Consider the following 20,936-nt stretch of genomic DNA (forward strand, 5'->3'; position numbering starts at 1 on the left):
AATTATTACACATGAAAAGGTATATGTTGCAAATTTTTCTGATATTTTGTAATAGTTCCATGAAGTTAAAATAAAAAATAATATTGCCGAACGACGAAATTAAATAAAAAGATAAATCCTTCTCGATAAAGAATACCTACATATTCTCCACAGAATAGAGATACTTCTCGTTTGTAATAGCTACAAACTATTATTACTGTTAATACTATTAGGATTATCAGTACTATTACGGCTATTGTTATTGCTACTGTTACCATTTCTGTTATTACTGCTAAGACTATGCTACTATCGCTAGAACTATGGCTACTATTACCAGACCTATTCTTATTAAGAGTACTTATTTCAATAATCAAACAATCTACTCGGACTCAGCTTTTTATATGTAAGATAGTATTTTTTAATACAAATAAAGTTATTTACAATTAAAAAAAAACAGTTTCATTTGATTTTCCTGCATTTCCTTTTGAATGGTACTATTTCCTAGAACTTCTGTGTATTAAAATTGTCAAACTTTGAGAGATATTAATAAGATATTAAAAGATTAAATATTTAACGGATAATGGGTTCTGTAGGATTATAACTTTTGGGATTATATACTATCGATAAACATAAATAACTGGAAACATTGTTAAAATCTAATTTCATAAAACAAGTCATTTAAATGCATTAAAATACTCGGTATCGTTAACAGTACAAAAAAATAAAATCAACAAAATAAAGTATACTCAGAGAAGAGCAAAAAATATGTAAATAAAAACGCTCACTTATAATTCACTTTGAAGAACTTCGAGTAAGTGTTTTCAAAATGGAGGATAACGAAATAACGAGACCAATGGAAAGGGAGGATTACATATAATACAAATATATTTTTACGTTGTTACGTAACTTGCCTCTAGACACTTATAACATTAATAATAACTTACGGACGCGATCGTTGCTGAATACATGACACCATTTTTTTTTTTTTATTGCACACTAGAAATACCACAGATGCATTCGTACAGTATCAATCGCGATACAGGTGACGTACTTTCACATACCTTATGCAGCTACAATAAATAATAGTAATTTTTTTTCTTTTTAATTTTTAAATCCACGTTAGTTTCCCGACCGGTTCGTCGACTGAATGAATCGCAAACACCCAGGACCAGGGGTTTAAAGTTTCTATCCGCTAGGTAAACACAGAGACAATCGAAGTGAAATTTTCGCTGAATTTGTCGGAGCTCCTCTTTGCGCATGCGCCGTCGATCTAACGATCGTTTCTCCCATACTCGATCACCTGTACAACGTATTAACGATATGGATTACACGTGTTACGCGTAAACTGACATTGATTTGTGAAAGACAAATGTCGAAGGCAGAGTACGTCGTCACATGCAAACTGTTTGCTCGCAAGCTTTTCTCGTTTCTCCTGTCAGACGACCGTAACTCAATTTGAATCGAAGTCAATTTGGCGCCAAGGTATACACACATACGTCTCGTACAAATAATAAAAGTTACACCGATGAACTAAATATGGCTGAGAATCTCGCTAGCAGTTCATTGCATCTTACTCGAACGGTAGACTTGCGAAGAGCGATTTATCGCGTGCATAGATTTATAATATATCTTTGAAACTGTAGATTTAAATGATTTTAAGAGAAGTATAATTTTCCTGTGACGTATAAATTTCCTTTGTGAACACGTATAGGACACACGAAGAACAACTTTGTTCTTTTAAATGCAATCGTACATTTTGTAAATTACATCGTGCATTTTGCAGTGATCGATGTAGCTACTTCCTACACAAAAGTATTAAATTATTTACGATGGAAAATCATTTGTTTAGAAGATACTTAATTTTAATATCGGTGATTAATGTATTAGAGTTCAGGATACATTGAACGAAATATTTTCCAACTGTTCAGACGAGGAGGATCTATTGAATTTTCCTTAGATCTCTTTTTTACAAGGTAAATTTTTAAGATACTTAAAAATAAAGTTTACGCAGAAGAATGTACTACCTAAAATTAATACCACTTTCGGATACTGGAATTAAAATATCTTCTAAATTAATGATATTTCGTCGTAAGTAGTTTAAAGCTTTTGTGTGGGGAACGACAAGCTGCATCGAACTATAAAATGTATGATTTTGTTTAAAAAAAAGAAACTTGATCTTCGTATGTCCTCCACTTGTCCATATGGGAAATACATTCCTCGTATCGAATTACGTGCCTTTTGAAATAATTTATCTACTCTTTGAAACATTTGTTAGTATAATCGACAGTTTCGAAGATATTCGAGTGGATCGAATATTTACCTCAATAATTAGCCAATAATTAATACCTAATAATTACCCTCCATATACGTACAAATTGAAGTGGATTTTTTATAATCGTTCGAAGAACGAATTTAGGATCGGTGATCGTTTTTTGGTTCGAGCTGGGCAAAATTAAAAATTGATTTTACTTTGTTAGTTATCGATGATATTTGACAATTGGCAAGATTATACGAAATTGTTTTTCGTTTCGTTTTACGAGATTATCAATTCAGTCTTGAAGCGCGATACATTAATACTATTCTAGAGTACTTTCTTCGCCTCTCATACCCAATAACTTTCTTTAAAAATTTAAGATACCAAAGCTAGCGAGAATTTTACAAAAGCCGCGAAACAACAAGGTACTATAGTACTCTAATCGAGAAGAGACTGTAACGGCATAGGTCGTAGATTTTTATCAATTCTTTTTTTATATTTAGAAAGATATTCAATGTTAAAGATTTATAATTTATTAACTATCGTTAATGTTCAGGAGACAGAGAGCATGTGCCTATAGAGGTGTACGAAAAGATAAGAGATAAAGCGATGTTTCTTAAACCTTTTCAAGTTCTTGGCACTGTTCAGAAGAAGATTCTTAATATATTTAGATTCGTGAGACAGTTTAGAGAAAAGACACCTGCCATAGTTCTTAATTACGAATAATTACAGTAATAATTTGAAGAGTTATAGAAAATAAAAATACAACAGGTCGCAAACATTCGCGAGACCATCTTGCCAAACCTAGTCAGAAGCTTTAGATTTCTTTAACCTAAACAATCCAGATGTTTTTAATTCAACTCTCGTACATTATTATTCATAATTACCAACACGAGCAACTTTGTAACTTCCCATGGTTAGAGTCCCCTTTTCCGTTTAGTTTCTTCCTTATAATTTTTCTTTTTCAAATCTTGTTCTCTCGACTGTAACTGTCTATTGCCATTGAAATATCGCACGATTGATTTTGGAGTTGAAATGTGTTACTAAATTTACGTGTTTGTAAGAAAATAAATAGAGACGTTAACGGAGTAACTGTAGCAATGATGAAAACTTTTATGTAATAATTATAAAAAGGAACAACTTTCAAGAAAATGAGTCATTGAAAATGAGAAAAATTTTGACTTTTCAAAACTACAGGAGGACTACAGTATTGTTCCACAGATTGTTCAAGGCTCGAGACCGGGACAACCTGGAGGACGGGTAAATGTTTCAGGAATTGGAGAATATTGTATATCTGCTCGCTTTGCGTAAATGCATACAGAAGACGAGAGTCGGAAAGAAAATCCGTGTGAAGAGATTTCAGTTCCAGAAACTGGTGGGGATAACTACGTGACAATCTGGAGAGCAGTAATGGACCCTCACCGCGCTGTTAGGCTACTTAAAACTTACAGACACACGTCCGAGTCACTTAAACAGAAACACGCTATACCTCGAAGCAGCTTTATAAGCAACCAGCTCCCCCTGTCAGCATTCGCCAGCGTCTCTCAACCTACGTTTAACATCCCGTTAAAGATCTCGCGTAAAGTTGGGCCAACCTGATTTTAAATGATAGAGAAAATAATGCCATGAATATTAACTTTATTTGGAAACACTCAAATAACAACATCATCTTAAATAATTTATTTAAGCGTAGACGATATTAATCACAAGAGATATATTGAGAACCACAGGCTGCGAGAAGGCGACTAGGTAAGGATTTAAGTGTGAAAGTAGGGTGGAATCGTTTGGCCTTGGAGACCAAAAGACTCGTGTGCCCCCGTACTTAAACACGACGGTAAAAGTAGATTTTGTCTCGACCACGTTACTATACAATACTACATTTTAATTCAAATAATATTGCGATTCCACGGATGATTCAGATTTTATTATTATTATTATTATTAATATTAATATTATTATTATTATTTATTATTATTATTGTTCGTTCGCTTCGAATGCTCGAGACGCTCCGTTCGGTCTGAACTTTTTAACATCGAATACAGTTGTAAATATTACCAACAACAGGAACACGAATCAGGACAGGCGTATCTTTATTTCGACAACTTGAAACCGGCGATCCACAGCCACGACACCATCGATTCCATTTACCATTATCTCGTAATCAATTCTTGCTTCGCGAGGATTCGTGACGCCGAGAACGTAGACGCGCGCGTCTCCGTCGGCGTCGATTTACGTGGCTACGAGGCCACAAGATGTCCGCGATCACCGTACGAAACGAAAATCCAAGCCTCGACGACGCGGCTTCAACTTCAACATCACCAATTATGAAACCCAATATAGGTGTGCAAACAATGTGGCGCGAGCAAAATTATTCTGGAAGTGGAACGACGGGGTGCGTCAGTTGACATAATCGGTGTGACGATACTTGGTCTCGTATAGGATTACCCGAACAATCGATATTAATTAATTATTGTCAAATACGCTGTATGTTAATTATACATGGTCGATATCTCCGCAAGTAGAAGTTCGTAAAAAAGTAGAATCGCTTAAATGGTTCTAAGCGAATAAAACGCGCGGAAGGTATAAAGAGCTTAAGACTTATACAAAAGTGCTCCCGTGTACCGGGGAAAACTATACAAATTGGCCTCTCGAATTTTGTACCATCAATGCAGCCCGAAACAATAGAACGATCTCTCCGGCGTAATTATCGCGACGAAGCTATTTTTTTCTTTTTTTAACAATTATCCTCCTTCGAGTACAAATTTCTCTCTCTCTCTCACCGCCTCCGTGTTAACTCTTTCGTCGATTTCATTTACTTAGAATAGAACAGTGTTCTCGCAAGAAACGACTGATATCGCGAAACACAACCGTCGTTGGTTCTTCCGTTCAACGAGATAAATTCGTTCGATCGCCCAACTCCTTGGTCCCCTAATGGACGGGGGACGGAGGGAACGAATAAACTACAATTCTCCAAACTGTAACAACATCGGTGGACAAATTTCGATCGCACGAATCACGATGCTCTGATAATTCACGATCCACGCCCGCGATTCGAATTCGAACGAATTCCCGCCTCTCGAGACACATTCAGTCCTCCCGCGCGTCTACTCGACAAAACGATTAACGAAGTACGTCGGTTCTCGCGCAGCATCGATCGATGATATAAATTCGTTTTTTTTTTTGGTACACCAACTGGATTAAGTATCGTTTAGCGTCTCCGCGTTAGCTTAGGCCAGTATCCGTTGTATAATAAGCTCGATTCAACGCTCTTCCAGGTATCGTACTTCATTACGCCTTCGTTTAATTAACGACGCTCGAACCGAGCACACGCACACGTAGATCGAATTCTCGAGACGAACGCGCGTATCTGCTCTCTTCGTCCTGTCTCTTTCGACGAACCTTAAAATACACTGGTTACAGAAAAAAAATACAAAACAAAAAAAAACTTGTCCATACTACGCTATACACACGTGAGGTTCTTCGACTTCCGATCGGTAGACCCGTTGAACGAGCCACGACTCCGTATTTGCAACGGTATGGACACGTTTCTTTTCTTTTTCTTTTTTTTCTTTTCTTGTAATCGAGTGCACCATCCGTAGTAAATTACGATCGCGTGGATAATTCTAACGACGCGCGATCCAACATCGAGACGAACCATCGTCAATCCAGTGGAAAAATACAAATCTGCTTGGAAACGACTCACTGCGATCGCGAAGCTCTCGAATCGATTCGAGTGATCGGTGAACATTCGAACGTCTTAACGTTTCGGAACGATTTATACGTTTTTTTTTCTGTTTTTTTTTTTTAACCTATTTCCATCCGATTCCAGTGAGTTGTTTCGCGGTTCTATTTAAAAACGATCCAACGAGCGTCAAACGAATCGCTCCAACCTGGAGTCTGATCAGCGGGTAACTCGTGGAAAACATCTCACTCGAGTTTCCAGACGCTACGTAACCCGTGTTTCTTGGCACCTTGAAAATAACGAACCTCCCTTATTCTGCTCTTGATCCACTCGGCCAGAACGAGCCAGAGAACCTTTCCCCGTTCCCTGAAAAATCGTCGGGCGAATACGTCCTGAACAGCCACGATCGGACGATGGCGGACCCGACCACGTGCGGCTTGCACACGTAACAACGATTCCCACGGCGTGTCATGCCGACGTTCGTGAACTGCGACCCTTACCTGGGGAACATCAATATGCGAATGATCATGTGCGTGCTCGCGTTTCGAGTAAAGGGTGACCCTTAATTTTCTTTAGATTTTTTTAACACTTTCGCTATTCGTGCGACCGTTACTTTTCTTTCGATTTCTTAAACACTTTCGGTATTCGTGTGACCGTTACTTTTCTCTCGATTTTTTTAACACTTTCGGTATTCGTGTGACCGTTACTTTTCTCTCGATTTTTTTAAAACTTTCGCTATTTTTTAACCCTTTTTAACCCTAATTTTAAGGATCTTTTAACCTTTTCATCACGAACGAGAGAAATATTTCACGTCGCGAAATCGTTACTACGATGTCGCGAACGAGATATCTATTGTAATGTCACTCGAACAATGTACGTTTTATGCAAAGTGAATATGAAAAAATTAATTCGTAAAAATATAAGCTATTCTTTGTTTATCATTTTGAATGCCCCTGTTAACGAAAGACAGTTCATGTCGATCGGTACGACAGTGTACTGGCTTACAAAAACGAGACATTAATGGGTTAATAAGTATTTGACAACGCTTTACGTAAGAAAACGTTGAATTATTGAACATCGTATGTAACGAGTTACTGAAAAACTTTATATTAAATTGAACGGTGGAATTTATTTTCTAGCTTTCGTCTGCGACGAAGTACGACTAAAATGTCTCGAACGATAATGGAATTTTAAAAACGTATAATTCGTTGCAGGAGCAAAGTTGGAAATATCGGAATTGATGTCGTTAAAAGTTCAAGGTGATACCGAAACTAAATTTACAGGTACTAAAGAATGTGTTTGTCGATATTAATAATTAACGACTAATTGTTAGTCTCAAACAAGTTATTTTTAATAATGCTACGACTACGAAACATAGAATTAAAATTATATACACTTAAGAAAATTATCGAGAGCGAAACAATAATGGTGAAGATAAAAAGTTATGGACTACACGAATTAAACGATATATACAAATAATGATGTAATTTGGACGCACGAACTAATCATTACTTTGAAATAAATAGAAGAAATAATAAAAAAATAATAGACAGACTTAATAGAGAACATTAAATTTCATTTTTGACATTTCCTTAAAAAATTACATCCTTTTGAAAAACAGTTATCGAATATAAAGTAGCTTGTTCAAGACTGATAATTAGTCGTTAAATTCATAGACATTTAATAAATTTCATGTATCTATTCTAAGATCGATAATCTTTCTATACTTATGAGTGTTATTGTAATTGCTATATTATACTCGGGGCAGAAAATATTGGTCGCTCAAGGTCATTGAACGATTATCCCGCCATTCTGTTCCATTGTGCTCTGTTGTTTTATCTCTCGTCATTTCGAAAGATATATATGCATGCATATACAAACTTTTTATCTCTCAGATGAGTAAATTAGTACAAAACTCGTTATCTGGTGCGTTTCACAGGCGACAAAGTGACTTTGAGAATATTTTCAGCCCGAAGAATAATAACTATCGCGTGGTATCCTAATTCTAGAACAAAAAATAAAATTACACAAGTTACGGAATATTTAACTATTTTACATTACTGATGATGTTCGTTCCCTCGGTTTCTAATTCCAACAGTAAAGAAAACCCATGGTATCGAACACATGGTTTGCATATGTTTGACTTTATCTGTACGTCATTAAGGAACTCTTTGAAGCAGACTCACCGAGGGTCGTACTAGATCACATCACACTTTCCACAGCAGCAGATGATTGGTCGAATCCTCGCGACCAGCCTGCAGCTCGGCGGATGCCTGAGGTCCTCTGAAATCCTCGTATCCGTCCCCGCCCGATATCACGAGGAGTTTCCCGCGGTTGATGTTATTTTGTTGGTTCTTGCTGGATTTCAAAGAATATCGGTTCACTTTCGGGTGTGGATCCGGCTTCGGAGGCGTCGACGTTTCCACGCATGTCAGGAAACGCACGTGTCCGGTATGTCCATGGGGAATACCTGAGAAACATAATAACAATATTAGAAACATATCACGGTAGTTGCTTTCGAAGCAAATGTTACAGTATCGATGTTTCTTAATTATAATTTCCAATGTATTCTTCGGGCCTTTTACGACCCATCGTGCCCTCATAGTATATTACTTTTTCATAATTAAACTTATTGCAATAGAAGTTCCTGTATTTCCTTAGCCCTCTCATTGTATTATAAAGTTAAAAACACAAGTTTCAAATATTTGCGACACCCTATAAATCTTAAGTTTCAAAGTATAACCAAACGAAAGATCGAGTTGACACGACTAACGGAGTTTGAGGTGAGTTTCGATTTGTTATTAGCAATGATACGAATTAAATATTCTGGATATTAATCATTTCGAATTGAGATTTATCCAGAAAGAATTTATCGACGATTTGATAATGAGAATTAAGGTAGACTAACTCCTTAAGACTTTGCTTCGAATAATCTCACGATTCTTGAACAAATTCATGTTTGCGTTGATGAATTTCAATATTTACGTTAGAAACATACTAATATTGAGCTTACACTTTGTTTTATCAATTGGAAAATTTGTGCATTAATACGTTTTCACTTTCATGGCCTCAGAACACCTTTTGGATCGAGAATAGTAAATATTTGGGAATTTTTTCTAAAAATACGGAACATTCAATATAAACATTTCATACGTACATTAAAAGTAGATACTTTTAACAATATTTCTACAAATTTTCATAACAGAATGTTAAAGTATGTAAAAATTATAAACGCACTCGTACCGTGCTACCCGAATTTAGAAACTAGGCAAACATTACTATCATTGGATATACAGATTTGAATAAGCACAGCATATTTGTTATCGATCCGTTATATCTCTAATGTAATTTTGAAAATGTCTTTTCAACCGTCGTCTCGATCGGTGACAGTAATACCTCGAGGTAGGGAATAGAGAAACCAAACTGAGTTCAAGATTTTCCTAGAAACGTCGTTCCTTGAAATAGTATCCAAAGCTTGTTCTTTCGGGTCCAACGTCAGAGTCTCCCGTGATTTATTAACCCTCGAGCACTTAGTTGCCGGCATTTTATAAATACCCCGTGCCACGTTATCGCAACAGGGGTACGCGAACGGATCCAAAAATTTCGTAAATGATTGATCGACCCTGTATCTCGACGTCGAAGCAGACACTTCTCGAGAAGTACGAGTCAGTTCGGCGGCCAGCTTCTAATTATATCGGAAGCAATAAGGATGTTTGCTTATAGCCGATCGAATGTGACGTCAATACGCACCAGTTACAATCGGCGGTTGGGACATCCTCTGAGTGGATGGCTTTATATGGGGAATTGGCACGGTCAATAGTACACCGGCACTTGTGCCGATCCAAAGCAACTCGTTGCAAGCCAAAAGTGCGGTGACCCTGAGACAGGCGGCCTTGTGCTGTCGTATTATGTCATCGCAACCTGCAGCAAGTTTAAAGCTTCCGTTAAAATAAATACCATAGACCAGGGGTAACGTTTTGTCACGTCTGTGTACCAAAATCGAATCTATCGATTCAGAATCGATACTTCTACTTCTATAGCTTTTAAACTGTGAGAGCAAATACTGACATATCTCCGTTTCATTTTGTACAAAGAATTAGCTATTTACCTATTCTTTGTTAGGGATACAGTCAACTAAACAAGAATCTAAAGAGCTTTACGCCTTACAAAATCGGTCACTTCTTTCTTCTGTATATAATTAATAAACATACCTATGAACGACAAGAGTTAATATTGTATTATTAAAATGAATTGACAAATCGTTAGTCGTGAATTGATATTAGTATACTAGTATACTATGGTACATAGCTTCTTATGTCTAGGATATCTAGACATCCAAAATCTATTGTACTTTGTCCAAAAGTTTCCCGTAGAACAAAGTTACATAATTTATTTTTATGCTCGTTTCTCTTTTGTACTCTGCTTAAAGTGTTTCTCGACTATACAACAGAATGAACCGAATATCAAGTACACGAAAACTGATGGGAAACGAAGCTTTTAATTCCTGGAGATTCGTGTACTGTTGTCTACATCCATGTAGAGACTTACTGGTGAGCATTTTGGTGACAGCTGGCGCTATATTGATATCCGTCAGACATTCGTAACTGCCGGAATGAAAGAGTCGTAGCACGGCACTGTTGTGCAAAGAAATCCAAACACCGAGACCCCCGGAGCTCGCCATGCAAGAGATCGACAGAGATGTGTCGTTGCTGACAGCGAACGTGTGCTCGATATCCAACGTGTGGGTGTTCAAGACTTTCACGGAATTGTGACAGCCGCACCAAAGTTTCCCAGACACTGGGAGCATCTTTGTGATTGGAGACGCCACTGTGCCTACCGATACCGTTGTTGGATCGGGTGTGTTCCAACCACCCACTGCAAAACAGAGATTGTATTAAAGATTAATCCTTTGATTAGAGATTATTGGTACAATTTAACGAGAATACCTAGTCACTTGGACGATCCTTACTCAAAATTATATTGGATTTAAAGACACGTAAGTTGAAGTGATAAATAAATATATAAGCATGAAAATAAATGTATAAGCATCGCCTCTATTAAGACGTTGACTGCAAAGTGGATTTCACAAAAGATTCTTGGACATTATTGCTTCAAGTTTATTTGTGATTTATACTTTCAGTGGAGAGTTGTTATTCTTTTACCAATTTGATCGAAACCTTTTACAGAGCCTACCATTTGTATATACCAATGAACGAGGTTGCAGTTACCGATAGACATGCTTTGATTGAGATGTACACGTCTATGGCGCTGTAGTCAACGTGTTAATAAAGGTATCTTCTTTTCGAAGTGTAATATTTTTAACCGTGAAACGTACAGTGATCTCGAGCGTAAACTGTGATGTCTCCGTTAGCGAGTGATACGAACACCTTATTGTCCAGGTATCTGAAACGACAAACGAGCAGGTACACGTTTAAAAGTAAACCAAGTACCGTTGTAACCAATAGAGCTTAGGTTGACACCGATCTTACATGATGCAATGCACGCTACTATTATGCTGTATCTTCACTTTGTTTTTCTTTATTCTGATGTTATCGTTGCAGTTGTACACGTGTACACATCCGTCCTCGGTACCGAGCCACATGGTCGGTTGATTAGTGTCCTCCTCCGTTGTAGAATTATCGATACTCGGAACGTCGCCGCTCAAGGTCAGGCTACCCGTATCTGCACATGGAATGTCGTCCGAGTCCGAGTCGTCGGAGCTCGAGCTACTGTAAAACAGTTTACTTAGATTAACGATGAAACGCGTCGAAGCTCGATTCAATTAGTATACTTTGTGGGGAAAATGTAATAAAAAGATTTTAGAAATATCCTGCGTAACACGTAGATTACAACTACAAAGTAGTCGATACAGGGTGATTCGCCTAACTCGGTTTTACGACCGGTTGAGTTTACAATTTGACAGTCTAGAATTTCAGGACATTGAACACGGACAAGTGTTGCGTTCACTTTTCAATCTCGGATCTTTGAATCAATATTACTTGTAACTGCATCGAAAGTACAACGAACTATTCGAAATGAAACTCATTTTAGGGATACATCGATAACTATGAGCTTCGGACTGCTTGTGACGCGTCCAGTACTTTTTGTAACACCGAAACGAAATATTAGGTGTCACATTTATCGATTTTGAAGCGATTTCTAAATCTCGGCAATACGATGAACAGTTTACGAGTAACAACGAGAACGTTAAGTTAGGTGAATCACCCTGTATAACAAGGAATCAACCGATAATTGTTATTGTTTGTAAATGGTTGCAGAAATGTAAGAGCTTACGTTATTGTCAGTAGAGAACAATCGGGAGGTTTGGGTAGCAAAAACTAGAGGAACAATGATTTTCACAACATGGTGGTTACGGTTCAAAATCACAAGTTGACTCCTTGTTGCGTAACACTGCCTGAACAATAACACGATTCTTTTCGCTCCGATTCAAACTGTCAGTTAACAACATTACCTATCTAACTGTATGTTCCCGCCACTGGCATCGACATCCTGGACCGAGATGCTTATGCCGCTCTTACTGTTCGCGAATGAAATGTTGTTAGTCACGCACGAATTTGATCTAAAATATAATACAAGTAAAGTAAAGCCTCTTTCTACTCGCCTACAAAGCATTAGAAAAGAGAAATTAATTTTTGAAGATAGACCTGCTTCCTTTCAACTTTAACATACAATTGTTTTCTCTTAGAAGACCATTCATTCCTTTTTCTCCTCTTCAAGGATCTTACAAAAATTAAACCACCCCCCTCCCCCGCTCAAAATTGCATTTCATACCGTTCGAAACTCACAGTTGTAAACTGTGTCTCTTCAGGAAAGTGTTAACCTGTGTAACAGTTAGTTCTTAAATTCCTAAAGAGCTAGTAGCTATTTCTGCTAGAATTCTAGTCATCGCTCTCGACATTTTAGCTCTTTACAAGACTCTCAGTATCTTCACAACGTACAAAATACAGAACATCTTGTACATACGTAAATAGTTTCTAGAATCTGAACAGTAAATACTGTTTCTCAAAGCGAGAGAACAGAAAAAGAAAACGAAGAACAGAAAAGTTTCGTTCTAGCTCTGCTAAGTGTCTCACCAGCCAGACTATCTACTACCGGAGCTAGTTCTCGCGGATTTCAATCTTAGAACATAGGACAGGTATTCCGTATAAGAATAAAAACTAACTTCTACTTTCGAAAGAAGATAAGTAACCCTTTGCACTCGAAGCTTTTCTGCTACCAGAAACTAGCACCTCGATGAAATCCTTCGAATCGTGTAATTAATTTCAAACGGAACATTTTCATTTCACCATTTCATCTACGTATGCTTACATCTTACAAGAAAGTAATTGAATTTTAATTTCAATTCCAAACCACGATGGTTTTCCAAATTGGAGAAAGTACACCGAATTAAGCGACGATCGAGGATCGTCTCTCGAGTGGAAAGGGTTAAGTTGACAATAAAGATGCGATCGAAACGTTTCTCCGAAAGGACACTGGTCGTACCCCGAAAATCTCGAGCGGTATAAAGTGCAAGAACCCAGGCCGTGAAAGCTTCAAGGACATCGCATCCTCGCTGCACTAACAGACCAAAGAACCGTACCTCTGCGTACACGCTGGGATTCCCGCGACACAGAGAATCCTCGCGTTGCAGACACCGTTGCAGGACGTGACCTGCGGTGGTTCGGGTGTCAGGCTCAACACACAGACCTGGCCAACGTAGCCATCGCTGTTGCACACCCAAACGTCCCTGGAACCCTGCCCGTTCGCCAATGTGGGTGCGGCGCAAGTGAACTGTAAGCCAGCCCGAGTCTTTCGAATCGGCAGAGGTCCCACAAACTCGGGGCATGGCCTCCTATCAGCGGATAACGCTGTAAGTTGAGACATCGAGAAAGATCAGACAGTCGGTTGCACGTATTGGGGCATCCTGGTGCTGCTTACCTAACTTTTGCTTGGCTTCGTTGAAACTCTCCTCCCAGCTAGCCCTTTTGTCTGGCTTCGTGAACATTACGGAGATATTCTCGATCCCAGCCCTGAAAATAAATGGCGGTGTCCGTGTCACAAAGCGGTAAGTCACGTTGCAGGTAACAGCGTGGAGGAAACGCACGGCCTTTGAACGTTCGTGATGTCACGCACGTGGACCAGGAACGTGATAGGGAGAGTGTGTAAAAATACGTCGTTGCCAGTCGCAAAACTCTTTGAGCGACCGACAGAACGGGATGTCAATGTTCGAAGTCCCGACCAACGGGACTCTCTGTTTAGGGCTCCGTTGTTCTTTGGGATGAATACTCTCTCGCGTCGTCGTTTATCGATTGGTAAATGACACGTGAACAGGGATATATTTCTGAGCTTTGTAGAAAGAAAAAGAGAGAGAAAGAAAGAGAGAGTACGAGGATACAAAACGGAATTGTGAATCTCGTTTAGAAGAATGAATCGTGGCAGGTTCTAGGGTGCGTGATTGTTACAAAAGTTTCTAAAGTCTTGGTGCAGAGAAATCTCAACTATTCGATGTCGTCCTGTGAATCAAGTTTATTAGGGGTACTGATTAAAAATCAATAGAATTATTATCTACGTTTCTCTTACTTGGGTATGTGTCACTATTCACGATTCGGTGCTAGGAAACTTAGCATTTCTGCCAGCAATTCATAGGAAAAGATGGTAATTTATGTTCTAACAACGAACGCATCGTATCACTGCACCGGGTAAATATGTTTGTACGGAGATTCAGACTATGTAAAGCACGAGAGCCAAGCTGACTTCGAAACGAAGGAAGAAACGAAGGGAAAGTAATTTTCTAGATTCTCCAACTTGTAATTCGTTAATAACTCGGCAGGATGCGACTCACTGAGTATTAAGCGTTAATTCCAGACAGGCCAATTGCGAGTGCGCCGCATTTCTCTCGGCTAATTGACGTTGCGCCTGTCCTAGCATGTCTTTGATAAGATCCTCTAACTCTTGCTTCGCGCCGTGCAACGTTGATGCGAGTTCCTGAAGTTGTGTCAACGTTGCACAGTCTTCACGTAGATGGTCTACCTCGCGAGCCATTCGCCTCAAGTTTTCATCTTTGGCTGTCGAAGAAAGCGATGTTCACTCTTAACAACATGTATAAATCAATGAGTTTATATCATCGAAGTAATTTGTAGGTCGAGAGCTCGATAGACAAGCATTCTACCCAGGATAAGAATTAAATTCTAGTACCTGATAGACTTAGAAGAACGTTAAAGACGCTAAACAAAGTATAATACGTCATTTCTTTCGAGATACCTTTCATAACTTCTAGGTCGTCCAGTGGTATTCTCATTAACATTTTGTACTTATTTGCTTCCAGTAGGCTGACCAGACTGTTCGGACAGGAACTTCTGCAAAGTACGACAAACGTATAAAAATTGTGTTACAGAGAGATCGAAAAGAAATTCAATCGAAAGAAAATCGCGATAGACCACATAAATATTCTTTTCCTTGTAATTAATTTTATTTGATTACACACTATGTTTTAAATTTATTAACCTTGTATATACACAGTATCCATACATTTTTTATGCTCGTTTAAAAAGTTTACATTGGATTTGATAATAAAAAGAGACATTATACGAAGAAATTGTCCGACGTTTGTAAGAAATTTCACTTGATAAAATTTTAATAAAAAATCAATCGTTTTCGAAAAGGTGATTGTCTCGATCAATTTCTTTCCTTTTTCATATCGTTGAAAATAAGAAAGCGTGATCCTGATAAATAGGATGTACCGGATATTGGTGAATCAACCCCAAGTTACAATTGTCGAATCGATTGATTTTAATTAGTTTCGAATAATTTCTGAATACTCTAAAAAGATGAATTGTAAACTCACGTCGACGGTTTTCTGATGGTTCCGCTCCTTCTCTTGATACTGGTGATAACAAGCAGATCGGAGAACAAAAATAGCGCGCGTTCCTTTCTTGTTCCTTGATTCGAGGCTATGGTGACCAGATCGTGGCGGACGAAAGCTCTGCAGCAAAAATAGATGCGTCAATTCAGACGAATCTTTTTGTTTTCCTAGCAGCTTCTGCTACGACACGCATCGGTATTGGGAATCGATACGGTGTGCACGCTTAAAGGTTGAATAGTTCATGAAATGGAAAAGCGAGTGCAACGCTTTACATGGAAACCCATTGTGCGTTTAATTTCTTCGTAAGATCCTTTCGACGTTTTGGTACGGCTCGTGGGCAAATTTAAAAAGAAGTTTAGAAATTCACAAATAAGATACAGCTGACGAGGGAGAAATTTGTTATTAGAGAACGTTATCGTAATATATTCATTATAGAATGTCGCGCGTTTAATTACTTCGGAACACTCTCTCGCCACTTCTCCACGAGTCGTGTATAAATTTAAAAAAGTTGGAAGTTTGTAAATTAGGTTCGATAAACAGGGTGACATATTTTGCTGTAGAACTTTAATATATTTGTCGGGGAATATTATACGTTCAAATTCTTCGGAACACTCACCACTTTTGCACGAGTCGTGTGGTAAATTTAAAAAATTGAACAATTCATGAATTACATTCAAAAAACTGGTTAAAACAATATTTTCTGTTACAGAATATTACTTTAATATACTTGTTGTAGAATATTACTCTAGTGTACTCGTTATAGAATATCCCATTAATTTTTTATATAGCAATTTTCGGGGATCGGTGATTTCACATTAATAAATTTGTGGGTTACTCTACATCTCACTTGTTTGAAACACACTTGTATTTGAAACTGGAAACTGGTGATAAAATGAAATGTGGTGCATCAGTCTACTATAACGATGGATTATAGTAGAACTTTAATAAATACAGAAAAACGAAATTGAAAATCGATGGAAGCATCGAGACCGATAATATTCTTTCCAACTGCATTCTCCTCTTTCACTAATTAACCGAACGAGATTCACGTGCAATCAAGATTATCTTTATCGAAGTTTCACCGTACCTACGAATCGAATACATTAACGCAATAACAAAGAAATATATATGATACATTAGAAAAATCTAATTGTGTTTTGAATCTATTTTCTATTCCATCTCCTTTACTGAAAGTCTGAACACGTTCTCCTTCGTGGCTTCCTGTGTTTTGTCACGAGGTGTGAAATGCATTCTCAACGTTAGCATACAGATTTTCCTCGAAGCGGGGATGCACGTGTTTGCAAATGATAGAATCTTCTGCTCTTGTAGATATAGTTATACAATAAACGTTTTAAATTTTCTTTTCGTGAATATTGCCCTACGATATTCGAAAATCAACCTGTGACGATTACTTGCTGCAACGAGGTACAACCAGCCTCGGATGCATACACAGCTATTCAAATATCTCAATTCGTGATGTTTGTAAGTACGATAGAACCACGATGCAACGTCGATGATTGCGCGAGAACGTCGTTCGTTGCATTGTATTGGCATCGGTTACTTAGCAACGATCGAAGATGGAAGAAACAAGTAATACTAAAGCAGAGACACGCTGTATAAATGGAGCTCCTTATTAGATTGCTTTCTTTTAGCCTCAATTTTCCTCCAATTATCGGGGATCTACTGTGATAAAACGATTTCTGAGCTACAAGGACTTCGCGATTGCTTTCGTTCTAAGTACAAATACAAGTGCTTTGCATAGTGTTCGAGAACAGAGCCACCAATTATCAATACACGAAGCATAGGTAGAGAACCTTTTGTAGGGACAGGTTGAACTTAATTACTCCAAAAGGGCAATAAATGGAACGTAATGGACTTAAGTTCGATCAATAGAGTTTTGTTTATCATACATATATACACTCTTGGAAATGGTTACTCGAGAAAATTAACAACGATGGGGATGAATTCTGATCGTTGATCCGAGCAACAAATTTTATCTACACCCTAGACGTAGAGATTCACGAGATTGGGTGGTCACCTGTGTTCTGTTTTCTTCGTATCGCGTATTTTACGATTTTATTTATCGTGAATTTTTCTAGGTAGACTATCCGAAGATACAATCTCACCTGTCGTTCGTCACGATACCAGCGAGTCCTTCAACCAGCGCCTGAACCTCTCTCAGTGTGGTTTGCTGCTGCTCCCACTCCAAGGACTCCCTTTCCGTGCAATTGATCTTCACAACCAACTCGTGCACTTCCTTCTGAGCGGCCTGGAGCAGCTCGAAGTCTGGATGCGACGCGTCGGTGTGCTTCAACAGTCGCTGAATTAGCAGCTCGTAACGGGGTATCTTCTGGACTGGTTTAATCAGTAACTGATCCAGCCCGAGTTTCCCTTTGTGCTCCCGTTCCATGGTCTGTCGCGTGCGAAGGAAACGATCGAAGAATGTGTAAACTTACCGAGCTCAATTTAAGTAAGGAATATTCGCGGCACGTGATCAACGGACTCGCGAGAACGTCCAGAGGGAATTATTTTTTACGAATTGTTCTCGACGATCACGCGATGCCAATACGCGAAATTTTTGTTCGAGATATTGGTCGTTGGGCCGCGACTCTTAAGAAACGCGAACGGAAAAGCGTGAATCGAAACATGGAAAATGAAAGAGAATCTTCGCTGTATACCTCGAGGAATCGCGCGAAAGCCGGTTTCGCTTGACACGTCGTTTTTATCGCCTTTCTCGCGGACTTCCAATTATCAAGGAAAAGTGTGTATGTCTCCAGAACGACTGGCTTCGTGAACTGTGAAAAGAAAACAGGTAGATACGTTAGATCCTTCGACGTGTATCAAATGATAATAACGTTTTTATTATACTTCTATACAAACGTTGAAAGGAACGAAAAATATACTGGATAGTATAATAATAAATATATCAGACAATAGTAGTATTGTATGTCTGTATTTATATAGCTACTAGTATGTTGCACTTATTATTTTTACCGCCAGTGGATATTTCTTCGATTAATTAAATTTGATCCTTCCAGTTTTAAGATATTCATAGTTGTTTGTGCAAATATTAATTGTAAAATTTAATATTGTTCACGGTATAGATTGAAGCAACCTTTCCGGGTAAAATAATAGTTATGGTCAATTAGGATAAATATCGCTTTGTAAATAATGTAAAAACAAGAGATTTGATAAATGTCGACTGTTATGATCACCCACGTATTTGAATATATTACCTTGCATGATGCAATTTTTTTCATCAGCCTCACATTTATTTATTTTAAGTACATAAAGTATAATAATTGTGTTTTTGAATATTCTTCCATTAGTTTGTAGCGTTTAGTTGTAAAAATTACGTTCTGTTCCATGAGTGACTTATAATCGAGTCAAATTCTATCTAGTGCTCAAGGCAACATTCCTGACTATGAATCACGCCAAACACGACTATTTTTGCTTCTCTGAGATTCAAAGACACGCAAGTTTATGCGAACAGACGATAAATAGCGCGACGATGCAGCCAAATGGTACGGTGGGAGTAGCCCGCTTGTGACCTTGGGCAACCTATTTATCGTGTGACGACTATCGTCACGTTCGTAGGAAACTTTAGTCGCTGAATTTATGAAACGACGTTGGAAACGACGTTGATCGTTAAACGCAGAATCACTCGAAATTGAATCTTCGCTTCACCATACTTGCTAAATTTACCACGGATTATGATCCGAGCATTTGGATCGTTTTAAAGCGCAGAAAATATTTCATTGATTTATTTTAAGAAAAATCGATTTTCTTTGGAACATTATTCTACTCGTATCGTATTTATATTTGAATGTAAAATCTTTGTTTTACTTGGAGTTATGTTTATTTAAAGATAGAGATTGAAAATTACTCGTTCGACGAGCTGAGAGTAGGTGCTAGTTATATCATTAAAAAGTAGGAAAATTAACGCATTATTGCATTAATATTGTTACACTGTTGCCGTTAATTTTTACATTAATATAGTCGTGACTACCACAGAGTACTTCGAATGATTTGTTTCGCGAAAAATATAGAAAGCGATAGACGATGCGAAATTTAAATTGTTAAATATTCAGCGTACATATGAAAACGTACCACATTGAGGAAGACATCGCCAATCGTCTGCTTAAGTTCCCAAGTATCCAGTCTTTTGTGCAGTTCCTCCAAAAATACTTCGTGATGATTGAGAATAGCGGGGATCTGAAACACGTGAATGCTCACTTTTGACAATACTACCTTCTCCTTAAATAAAAACGTTTCACGGTGCACGAAACAATACGCGAGATAAACACTATTAACTGTCGAACGCGTTACAATTTGCAATTTTTTATCCTCTGCGTTTTATACCGCGTAGGAAGCTAAATAAATAACGACAACGAAAGATTACTCATTTTAAAAATATAATATGTCAAGACTGTTTAGAAAATGTCTGAAATTAGTATTTAAGAATTAAAAAAGAAAAAAAAACAGAAATGATATCACAAATCAAAGTTTTGAGGTAAAACTTTCGAGACAATTAATCTCCAATATTAAACTTAATAGACCTCTGGTTTATTTCAAAGGGAAACTTTCGAAATTTTACTATCGTTTGAAAAAACCACATATCGTTTAATCTCAGTTGGAATTACGAATGTATTAAACGCTATTTTCGCGTGAATTGCCATAGTACTTACATTCTATGTCGTTTGTGACTTAATCTTGTACAAAGTTCATACATTGACGCAAAATATAATATTAACAGAATCGTGTAGTTCGAATTCGCTATTTCTCTTTCCTTTGTTTTCCCTTTGCGACCAGTGATGTTTGGAAATGAAAGGTAGGAAAGTGTTTGAACGAAAATGCGTTAAATCGATTGGAAAAATGTGACGAGTGAACTTCCATCGAGTAAACGGTGACAAAGGTATTCTACCCGAAGGAAGTTTGCTTTCGCTTGGTTCTTTTATCGTTTTGTGTTTCGATTCGTACAAATTTCAGGGCATCTGGGGTGTACAGAATTTACGGCAAGTGGAGAACTTTGAATATAGTCAGACATGGGAATACTGTACACGGCAATCCTTCCCACACCAACGTTTTCATACAAAATTGCAATTACATTCTCAAATACCGTAATTCTTTACATTTCGTAAATATCTGTAATAATATTT

At 37.8% G+C, this 20,936-nt stretch overlaps 1 protein-coding gene across 11 annotated transcripts in view; it reads right to left on the bottom strand.

Annotated features, from left to right (window-relative positions):
- Positions 1-1,092: 1,092 nt before the first annotated feature.
- LOC143152295 (rho guanine nucleotide exchange factor 17) overlaps positions 1,093-20,936 on the bottom strand; it is a 97,757-nt gene continuing 77,913 nt past the window's right edge. For 2 of the 11 annotated variants that reach the window (XM_076322251.1, XM_076322250.1), the window contains exons 11-25: positions 19,888-19,992; positions 18,456-18,572; positions 17,904-18,190; positions 15,760-15,897; positions 15,111-15,271; positions 14,758-14,980; positions 13,854-13,945; positions 13,516-13,783; positions 12,388-12,495; positions 11,405-11,644; positions 11,251-11,318; positions 10,464-10,790; positions 9,666-9,839; positions 8,102-8,385; positions 1,093-6,415 (exon numbers count right to left, since the gene is read on the bottom strand). In XM_076322251.1, the coding sequence (XP_076178366.1) occupies positions 8,123-8,385; positions 9,666-9,839; positions 10,464-10,790; positions 11,251-11,318; positions 11,405-11,644; positions 12,388-12,495; positions 13,516-13,783; positions 13,854-13,945; positions 14,758-14,980; positions 15,111-15,271; positions 15,760-15,897; positions 17,904-18,190; positions 18,456-18,572; positions 19,888-19,992 (2,571 nt within the window). In that variant the 3' untranslated portion in view covers positions 1,093-6,415; positions 8,102-8,122. The remainder of the gene's footprint in view (positions 6,416-8,101; positions 8,386-9,665; positions 9,840-10,463; positions 10,791-11,250; positions 11,319-11,404; positions 11,645-12,387; positions 12,496-13,515; positions 13,784-13,853; positions 13,946-14,757; positions 14,981-15,110; positions 15,272-15,759; positions 15,898-17,903; positions 18,191-18,455; positions 18,573-19,887; positions 19,993-20,936) is intronic. The other 9 variants (XM_076322258.1, XM_076322257.1, XM_076322256.1 and 6 more) reach the window with 9 other exon arrangements.

The sequence above is a fragment of the Ptiloglossa arizonensis genome, chromosome 10 (genome assembly GCF_051014685.1).
Source record: "Ptiloglossa arizonensis isolate GNS036 chromosome 10, iyPtiAriz1_principal, whole genome shotgun sequence".
NCBI classification, from domain to species: Eukaryota; Metazoa; Arthropoda; class Insecta; order Hymenoptera; family Colletidae; genus Ptiloglossa; species Ptiloglossa arizonensis.